General features: G+C 45.3%; 1 protein-coding gene across 1 annotated transcript; it reads right to left on the minus strand.

The window, feature by feature from the left end:
- Positions 1-524: 524 nt before the first annotated feature.
- On the minus strand, positions 525-8,590 carry LOC143221660 (protein tramtrack, beta isoform-like). Its single transcript, XM_076447042.1, is given in 11 exon segments — positions 525-675; positions 2,071-2,141; positions 2,143-2,299; positions 2,301-2,353; positions 2,400-2,629; positions 2,880-3,100; positions 6,791-6,803; positions 6,949-7,056; positions 7,161-7,220; positions 7,324-8,077; positions 8,372-8,590. Coding segments are annotated over 11 exon segments (2,037 nt in total).
- Positions 8,591-10,872: the final 2,282 nt, after the last annotated feature.

Below are 10,872 nucleotides of genomic sequence, written 5' to 3' on the forward strand. Positions count from 1 at the left end.
TCTAATATAATATATATAATATACAGAATATATAGAATATATAGCAGTAAAACTGTGTCCAGTTGTACTGGCTAAGCACAAGTCGTTATTTTACCATTTTTTTTTTTTTGTTTTTCTTTTTCCTTTTTCTCTTTCCTTTCTTTCTTTTGCTTTTTTTTTCTTTTTTTTCTTTCTTGTTCAAATCGAGTACGGTACAGTACGATATGGCGTTAAGTTACTACTAAAGTGCCTTCAGTCTATCCAATGTCAGTACTATCTTGTATTTGGTGTCGTTAAAACCGTCCCTCTGCAGTCTTTCAAGAATTGCATGTCCCGTTCCGTTAATTTTCCCCCATTTAGCTATCCACCGTGTCCTTCCCTTGCCTAACCGCGGACACATCGTTCCACTTGGCTCTCCCTATTTTTACGCTACGCTATATAACCTCGAATCAGGCTCGACAGCTCGACAACAGCTCAACGGCTCAACAACATGGCGAACGGTCATCGTACATATATATTGCATTTACTCAGTCTACGTGGTTCCCTTATTTATATTGTGTGTGCATGTACCGCCGTTTTACTTCGATAAACGTATGCATACTCTCGATGCTACATGCGACACGTTTGATTCTCTCCGTAATATAATAGTCACACAATAGTAAATATACTCTTTGTTGATTTGGACTCACGTTACTTCTGCGATTATTTACTTTTCCTTTGTTATCCTTTTTTTTGTCATTTTTTTTTTCTTTTTTTTTCGTTTTCTCGTATATATATATATATACACACATATATATATGTATACACACACGCATATATATATGTGTATATATATATGTATGTGTATATATGTGTATATATAACATATGTTCATCTCGTTTCTCGTTCCTCTGCCTTATAAAACTGATCCCCGTCGTCGCAGAACTACGTTGAGACGACTAAACGAGTACACCGGTTCAATCATATCTATAAACTCTTTGTATGCGCAATTACCCTTCTCTCTCTCTCTCTCTCTCTCTTTCTCTCTCTCTCTCGCTCTCTCTCGCTCATCTCTCGCTCGCGCGCGTTTTCTTTTTTTTCTTGTTCTTTTTTCATTTCTATAACATCCGCGACTCCCCCGTTGGAGGGGAGGCGCGGTAAAGCTCGTTTCGTTTGTAACATAATGCCCGTTGCGTGTAGTCGCACACGCGCACGAAAATGATTTTTTTTTTTTCCTCGAGAAAAGGGAGCTTTTTGCCTCTCGGGCCCGCGAGATCGGCCGAGATCCCGGCCGAAGCAGCGCGAGAGGAGACCGTGGAACGAGCGAGGAGAGAACCGGCATAAATACATTATAATAGTACGAATTGCTTCCACGTTCGATAAAAGTAACCGCGAACTGGAGGTACCTGCGATTTGTATTTGATTTTACTAGCTGCTACGTTTAATATCATATAACCGTTCGTTAGAATTCGCGATTTCTTCGCACGCAACGTCGCCGCCGACAGAAAGAACGGAGAAACCGTGCGTGTTTTGAGCTGCAACTTTGACGCGTGTTCCACGATCGAATCGCCCCCGAGAGGTCTCAGTGTAAAAAGACGATTCGCTTGGTTGTCAACGACGACCGAACGTTTAGAACACGATTATACCAAAAGCCGATCGGAACGGCGAACGGCCGAGAGTCTCTGTTACAAGTTTTATCATCTATAACGCGACTATAACCTAATCGCAGCCGGTTCTCTCTGCCGTTCGCTCCTCGTGTCTTCCGTTTTCGCTCTCTCCGTGTTTCCTTTCTCTCCTTTTTCGTTTTACACGCCATGAGTTTGTCCGAAAGCCACCGACGCGTACTCCTTTCGGTATCCTCTCTTTCTCCTTTCTTCTCTCGTTCCTCTTCCGACGACGCAACGTTCCCCGACTCCTTAACGATTCATCGTCGACAACGCGACCGGTCGCTCTTGGCCAACGACGACGACGCCTCCTCCCCTCCGGGACGCGAGCAGGAGGAGAGCGCGGTGACGGTGGTCTCGGCGTTTGTTCTCTAAGAGACAGAGCGAAGGGAAAGAGCCAGGGAACGTAAGCCTGAGAAGAGAAGAGGGCGCACCGAGAGCGGTCTACCGCTGCTGGCCCATACTACTGCTGCCACTGCTGCTAAGACTCATGTGCGGCTTAAGGCTATGTATGATTTTAAACGTGGGCGACCATGTTATCCTTCCGCGTGAATTCCTTAAAACAAACCGGGCAAGGATAGTACTTGACGTTAGGCTTGTGCGAGGTGACGTAGTGCCGGCAGAAATTGCTGATGTGTGTGTAGGTACGATGGCATACGGTACACCGGTATACGTCGCCCCTCTTTCACGCAGAAGTCCCGCACTGAACCCTCGGTTCTCTCGTTTTCGACCTTAAACGATCCTTCGAAGTCGCTTTTGACTGATCTCCGACTCAACCGGCGACCAGATTAAATATGGCACTGCCTCAAATTGTCTTTCGACATCTTTTGCTCCAGCTCGGAGTCGGAGTATTGCTGCGAGTCCTCCATCGACGCGGTTGTCGTCGACGATGATGTTTTCCCTTGAAGAGACGACCGCGCTGTACTCCTTGCGAAAGCATCGCTCGAAGTTGATGCGTATGTGAGTCGGTGACTGCGAGCCACCGCCACTCGACGTCTCCTCCGAGTCTGAAAACGAAGAAAGCTCTCTCCTTTAAACAGTTCTCGACGTCTGCCACCCTCCGCGGTTCTTAATCTTAGCATTACGTTTATATATATATAGATAAATAGATATTATCAATCTGACTTAAGCACGCGGAAAGTAATCGTATATCATAGTAATGTGTATAGAAATATAATGTACTGATATATATAACGTATATCCTATATTTTGTGGGGGGAAGCAAGAGGAAGGGTAGAGCCAGCAAAAAAGAGTCACCGTATTCGAACCGGCTGTCCGTCAACTCTGTCCCATGTTCAAGTGTTTTATGCCGCACCCGCTTTTCCGTGTCCCCACCCCCTTTCTCTTTTTCTTTTTTTTTTTTTCTTTCCCTCTGTGTGTTCGTCGTCATTCCCTCTTCAGATTCTTTCGCTCTCACGCACGCTTTCGCCGCCGCTGCTGCTCGCTGTTCGTCGCGGCTTTGCCCCGATCCCGTACGGCTGCGAAGAGGACCGTTACGGTCTCGTTTGCCATACCACGAAGAGCATTTCAGCGACTCGACGAGGCCCTCTCTTTCTTCCTTTCTTCCAAATGGATATCCACGCACTCGCACATTCGCTCTTTCCACGTTCTCTCTCTCTTTCTCGCTCATCCACTCGCCCTTTCTTCTCTCTCTCTCTCTCTCTCTCTCCCTTTCGCACTCCACCCTCTCGTAGTCTTACACGCCGTTTAAGCTTGTCCCGCTCTCGTTCACCTGGACTCTCTCTCTCTCTTTCATTCTCTCTTTCTCTCTCGCGAAGGTACATTCACACACGCGTACACACACAGCCAGAGACGAACGCCTTACGCATACGCGTGCGTTAGTGCCGCACGTATATGCGAGTTGAAAAAAGAACCAACCCCCACCCCATTTCGAGAAAAAAATCTTTTTTTTTTTTTTTTTTTTTTCCTAAAATCGTCCGTGCGTCCCGTCACAGTCAAATACGCATATTTGTATATCCATTTCTCTATTGGGTAGATCGCGATCCATCGAGATCGAGGACGCTCGAGAAGAAGCAACGGTTATCTCTTCATCGATGCAATTTTTTTTTTTTTTTTTTTTTGGTAACTTTTGTTATACGTTAGTTTAAATCCGCTTTCGGCTTCGCTGTTACGTCGCTGTTCTTTTTATCTCGACTTTCTCTTTATCTAGACATATCCGGGTATTTTTCGGAACGGTTTCGTTTTACTTTTTTTTTTTTTTTTATGACTTTACTTATTTATTTTTTTTTTTTTTTTTTACTTTTTTTTTATCTATACACACATATATACACGTGTGCGCGTATATATATATGGCGTGCATATATATATATTCGTTCTAACTTTTTTTTTTTGTTTTTTCGGTTTGTTTTATTTATATGTATATTTTTCGTTTTTTTGAGCGGCTGGCCTCCCCTAGTTCCCTCGCTTCCCCCGCGCAAAGGTAATCTCTCAGAGATCGAATGGTGACTCAGATAATCTCAACTCACCTGCGCAAAGAGAACAAAGCAACACGTTTCACGGTCACTACCGAACGATCATCATGTTCGACATCTTCGAAGCACTCTGTCACGCGCGCGCGTGCGTGTGCGTACGTCAAGTAAAGTAATTTCTTTCGTTATTGTCTCTTTCTCTCTCTCTATCTCTCTCTCTCTCTCTTTCGTTCATGGAAAAGAAAAAAGACGTCACACTCTTGGATTCTATTTTTCTTTTTTTTTTTTTTTAATCTATGAATTGATCTCTCTCTCTCTCTCGCTCTCTCTCTCTCACTTTCTCTCGCTCTCTCTTTCTTCCCACATCATCGTATCCATTTGTCCCTCTCTTTCTCTCTCTCTCTCGCACTCTCTTTCCGTCCTGTGTCCTTATCCATCCGTGTTATCCGCTTTCCGGTTCTCGTCGGTACAACTTCGGTAATCCGGAATTCTCGGTTTCTCCGTTTCATTTCCTCCGTCGTGAATACTCGCGACCAGGCAACGAGAAGAACGCAAGAGAAGGCGGAAGCGATAACCTGCCGACGTTCGTTGTCCGTTAAAGAAAAAGCTACGCACACTTTTTTCTTTTTTTCTCGTTTTTCCTTTCCTTTTTTCTTTTTTTTTGTTTCTTTTTTTTTTCGTCGTATTATCTCGTTTTGGTTTTGTTTTATCATATTTTATATTATCCATCTCACCGCGGTCTGTCACATCGGGCGCAACATAATATTATGTATGATTGCGTTCAAACTTCCTTGCAACGAACGAACGTGAAAAAAAAAAAGTAAACCAGCGTTTTAAATAAAAATCAGAAAAAAAAGTAAGCACCGCTAAAAGCTGGCTCCACCCCCTCCTTTTACCAAGTGGCCAATGGCAGCGAAGCGTTTCTCATTCGTGCGGGGATGTATTATCATGAGGCGTGTACATACATATTTCTACATATACATACATATATATACTTAAATAAATACGCGCATGCATATGTACATGTACATGCGCGTGTGCATATGTATATATATATATACGTGTGTGGATATGTACATACACGGATACGTATATGCGTATGTATATATATATATATATAATATAGTGAATAATCGGGAATCGAAAGGGGGGGCGGGGGGCGTGAGTAAAAGTGACAGTAAATAGAGATTGTACATATATATAAATCTAGGCAGACGAGTGTGGAGAACGAGCGTGAAGAAGAAGGAACGAGGCGCTGCGCATTGGCCGAGCATAAATTACATGGGTATGTATATTTTATATGTATATATAAATACATATGTCCCTTAACGACAATCGGTGGGTGGTAGGTTAGATTTTTGGAGGCTACAGCATTCAAAAGGGAGTATATTATCTTGTGTGTTTGTTTGCACGTATTTTTTTTTTGTTTTTTTTTTTTTTGGTTTTTTTTTAATTCGTTTTCGTTTTTTTTTTTTTTAATATATATTTTTTCGACTCCGCTCGAACGTCTCGTCGTTTCGAAACGCCTGTACGGGCTCAACGAGACGGCGGCTTCCTTTCTCTCTCGTACACTCTGTTTCTTTCGTAAATATATATGTATACGTATATATGCATATATATACATATTTTCTGAGATTTTTTTTTTTTATATATGTATATATCTCGAGTTGTCACAGGTCGACACGCGTGACTCGAGTAGAGGTCTCGTTTTCTAAAAAGCCCGTGAAACACCGGTGCGCATCGTGTTTCGATACGTTTCGGCTCAACACAGTGCCGAAAGATTCGTTTCAGATTGCACGAAAAAAGGAAACGGTTATATATTGTTATTGTTAGTACTTTTGTCTTTTTTTTTTTTTTTTTCAAACAGGCCGACTTTAGAAACACGTGAGACACGCATGAAACTCCTGGGAGCCTATTCACCTGCTCCAGACACGCGAATCGCGCGATCTTTTTTTTTTTTTTTTCGTTTTCAGTACTCTGCGAGATTTGTTGACTCAAATTTCATGTAAGGATGCTAGCTCAGGCGGTATCCTCGAGTTAACATCTTAACGAATTGCACTCGTCAACAAATTCATCGACTCGAGCCTTGACGTATCTTTCTTTTTTACTTTTTTTATCTTTTTTTTTTTTTTTGAAAAACAGTGTACTCGAGCCTATGACCGAAAATAGCCTCCCCGGAAACATTGCTGCGATACTGCATTCGCAATTAATTTGCAGTCGCGCAATGACGAGCAAGGTGTAAAAATTAACGGACGAAAATTCTGAAAAATCAAATTCATTAGCACATTGTAAAGTATATCGTTTCTTTTTCCTTTTTTTTTTCTCCATCTTTCGGCATCGAATCCGCCGGAAGACGATGGACATCGTCTCGGGAGAGGAAAAAAAAAAAGAAAAAAGAAGAAAGAAAAAAAAAACGAATGATAGGCAAACATGTGATCGAGTAATCGTGATAGATTAGAATGTAAAATCACGCAGAAAAGCTTGCAAATGAAATGTCCGTGCGTAATTATCTTTGATCGACCTCGACAAAGTTAAATTTATTTTTATGCAATTCAAATGGAACGAGGGAATGAATTATTAAAATATCGATAAGCATACGCGATTGTTAAAACAACCGCGATAATCCTCCACGGTTTCGCCACTGATCCGCGTGGATAGGTATACTTCGCGAATCGCTTCAAATTCGGAGGATCTTCGCACGTTCAATCGTTCTCTACCATTTCAAATTCGATTTCGTACTCGTTCCAAGCATCTGGCGTGTATAAAACCATATAGACATTTCGAAAATACCAGCATATATACAAACAACCGTCTACCGCAGGTAAAATTCAGGCTCCGGAAATGTCGGAGCATGGTCTAAAATTGTAAAATGAATTTGCGTTTACTCGACAACTTGCCTCTGTTCACATCGGTATATAGAGGTATCAGTGTTACGCTTCTCTCGATCGCGAGCTGGTAAAGAAATGGTTCGCCGTTCGAGAAAGCGTGAAAAAAATCAGTCGATGCTGGTAAACGCTCGTATCGAGAGATATGAAAAGATTATTGAGATGACGATTAAAAGGTGGCGCAAAACTGTTAATCGGTGTAAGCTAATAATGGTATCTCTTACCTTGCTTGAAACCTTCGCTCCCTTGTCTACTGTGCGGCCGTGCGAACGTCTCGTCAGAGGCTAACAGAGAGAAAGACGGGACGGATGAGAGAACTCGAAGACGAAGAGGTGAGACGAAAGGGTGAAAGAGAGGATAGAGAAGAGAAAGAAAACGAGAGGTTACCTTGGGCAGAGGTGCTAGGCGTTGGTTCAGGCTCCCGTTTGACGCGAGGTGCCAGCGACTCGGGCGTGTCAGTACCATTTTCCGTTGGTTCGTCCTTCCTCGTGGAGGACAAGGAGGAAGCGGCCAGACTGGTTCCCGTTGATGCCGAGTTCCCGACGTTATTGCTGCTCACGTTGTTGCTACTTGCCGAGGCGGCAGCGACGTTTCCGCTTCTGCCGGTATTGCCGGTGCTTTCGCTCTGAAAGTCGATACTCATCTTCATTTCCATCAGCTCGGGCGAGCCTTGCACGAGGTCTGCCCCCGAACAAGACTGCAGCTCCTGACCCGAGATCTCGCCTATCGGTGTGTCGGAGGAGCCGCTCAGCTTCCTCGGCCTTCCCCGTTTCCTCTTTGGCGCGGATAACGCCGAACCAAGCAGAGGATGGTTCGACATATGGTGCATCCTCTTCTGCGAGACATGGTGGTGAGGCCCGATTTGGTTTATTCTATGTAGATTCGGTGGAGGTGGAGGTACTGTGTTTTGATTGCCAAGCAACGAAGAGGTAATACTAGGCAAGTCACACTTGTCCTCGTTTACCTCGGTCAGGCCCTTTATCCTGAGAGACTCAGCGACTCTCAAGAAGGCGGTCAGCCTGTCCTGGTCGACGCTGACCTCTCCGCGATACATGAAATCCAAAAGGCTGCGCATGTCCACGTAGGGGACATCTTTAAGAATGACTATCGGGTGCTTGTCGGGGTGGCCAACGAAAAGGGCCTGCGAAAACAGGAAAAAATCCACGATCAGTATAGATTGGCCGCGTATAGGCTGCTCCTGGCAGGGGCAAGAAAACGTTTATGAATTATTAATACGCGTCATGAATTAATCTACCGTTATGAATTATTAATAACGTCCTAGAACGCGATTCATCGGTCCTCGAAAAGAAAGCGCATTTCCTCCTCCAGGACCTCTCTCTCTCTCTCTCTCACTCTCTCTCGCTCTCTCACTCACTCTCTCTCTCTCGCAACCTCGGCGCAGCGCCGGAGGGGCGCATTGTTCTTTCCTCCTTACCTGAAAGTAGGGGCTACACGCCGACAGCACCATCTTATGTGCCCTGAGTAGCTGACCCTCCACGGCCAGCGTAACGTCGACGAACGACTCGTCATGGAGTAGTTGGTCGAAAACGGAGAGTAGATTACTTTGATGATTATTCCAGCGCAGACAAAACCTCTGCGACGCCATCGCTTCGCTTCTCAGATCCGCCAAGTTACCGTTAATGTCCGCTAACATCAGATCTAGTGTTGATCTTTTTATTGGTATTGCTGCTGCCGCCTCGTCGTCGCTTCTTCTCGCCTTCCTCGACGAAGCCGCTTGCTCTTGCTCGTGCTCCTGCTCGTACTCGTGCTCGTGCTCTTTTCTTCATCGGCCACAGTTTATCATGTCCTTCCTTCTCGTGATCTACGGCGATAAAGACGGGACAGAGTTTACCAACTGACAGAAAAACCCCCGGTAATCATCCTTTTCAATAACGCGTCTTAATAAATAATCCGCTCTTCGATTACCCGCGCCGGAGTTGAACTCGTTCGTACATAAGTGATTCACGTTCGTATGAATCATTTGCCGTGTGTACGTATGCATGCACACATTTATAAAGCGTATTACTAATTCCTGCTTCGTGATCAAACGCGTGCGGAAACGTCAGGCGATAGCGATGGCCCGAGAATTCTTACACATGGAAAATTTCTTGAAAATCGTACACGCGATCCTGCACGAGTCCTCTGAAGAACGTCTATGTGATCTCTGCGCCCGCGCATCTGTGTGTGTGTATATATATATATATACGATAACGCCTGCATGCATAATCGTCCATATAAGCCCGCGAGACGATACGCACGAGTATGAACGTGGGTGTACGACCCTGGAGGACGTAGGTTGGGCGAATAGGCGACTCGCTTGGTTCGTGCCTTTTATGTAATCCTCTCCTCACCCCTTCGCCAGCCCAATCACGGTCACGTACGCAACATTTGTTTCGCCGGAGACCGCAAAGATGCGGCAGAAATGACTTTCCTCGGCCGAAGGGCGGAATTCGTTACACGAACGAAAGAGAGCTAGAAATAGCTGAACAGGTAGTACCCGACCGGTCGCCCACGATCGAAAGAAACGGATCGTACTATTGGGGGATCCGCTTATCGGCCCCGGCAGATAACCATTGACTCCAGCAATTCGCATCTCCGACCGAGTCGAGATACTCGATGATATAATTCGGACAAAGTGTGCGTATACGTACGTAAAAAGAAAAGGAATAATGTGAAATTGGAAAAAAAAAAGGAAAAAGAAGAAACTCGGGGCGGAGAAAGATAGCGCGTGTTTTGAAGATTCGCGAGATCTTGGAATTTTACGAAGCGCGCGAAGAAGACGAAGAAGAGGAAGAAGCGCGACCGAGATAAAGCACAAGGTAGCCAATGGCGACGGCTAACCGTTAAAAATCCTTGGGTGCAGCGGTGGAAAAAAGATGCGCGTGAAAAATGCGAGAAACGGGAAGCAACTTTTTCAACCAGTGATACCGAGAGGAGAGCAAAGGCTAGAGAGGGAGGGAGAGAGAAAGAGAGAGAGAGAGAGAGAGAGAGAGGATCCTGCCTCCGCCTCCTCGCGACTACACAACGCGGAGAAGAGGTCGACGGGTCGGCCGAGAGAATCAATAGCATTTTCTACGCATTCGGATCGATACCGGGTTCCGTTGCTTTCGCGCGCAAATCTCGATATACGTGTGTACGTGTGTGCGCGCGATGTCCGTCGCGAGCGCTCCGCGTCGTTGTATATTCGGTAGAAATGCAGGATAGCAGTGCACGACCTTGCACGACCTTGTTAATACCTTGAGTGAATGGTTTTCACGGTGAATGGCACGTCATCATGGTGCAGTACACACACACGCACATGTAACACACCGTGTACACACGCGTATGCGACGCGGCGCGTTGCATCGACGATCGCGATCGAAGATTTCTGAAATGTCGTGTCGCGCGGGTTTCGATAGCCGCCTCTCCTTCGTCTTTCGACATCGCTCGATTCAACCTCGACTTCCTGATAAATGGATTACGTAACGAAATCGTGCAAACTCTCTACGGTCGCTTCATTAAATCGGCCGTATAAAAGTGGAAGTCGCGCGCGGCGAGCCAACGGAGCTGTGAAAAGCAAATGATGGTGTGACTATCGATCAGCCTGCGCTTCACCAACCTCTTTCCGTATTATGCTCTGTCCTCCTCTTTCTTCTGGCGAGTTAAAAACCGAAAACAGGGAGAAAAAGAGTCGCTTACGCGCGACGATTACGACATACGTGTTACAGGCGAAAAAAAGGAGTAAGAAAGAGAGGCAGAAGGGGGGGAGGAAGGAAGAAAAAGAGAGAGAGAGAGAGAGAGAGAGCGAGAGGCAGAAAGAAGAAAGAATAAAGACAGGGAGAGATAGAAGTAAAAGGACGTTGCGATCGCTGTACACATAACCGTCTACTTCAAAACAAATTCTGACCCCGCGACGGCAGCGCCACGAGAGCGGTCTAGACCGCGGCGGAGTTTGGA

This window comes from Lasioglossum baleicum, unplaced genomic scaffold (assembly GCF_051020765.1).
Source record: "Lasioglossum baleicum unplaced genomic scaffold, iyLasBale1 scaffold2897, whole genome shotgun sequence".
NCBI lineage: Eukaryota > Metazoa > Arthropoda > Insecta > Hymenoptera > Halictidae > Lasioglossum > Lasioglossum baleicum.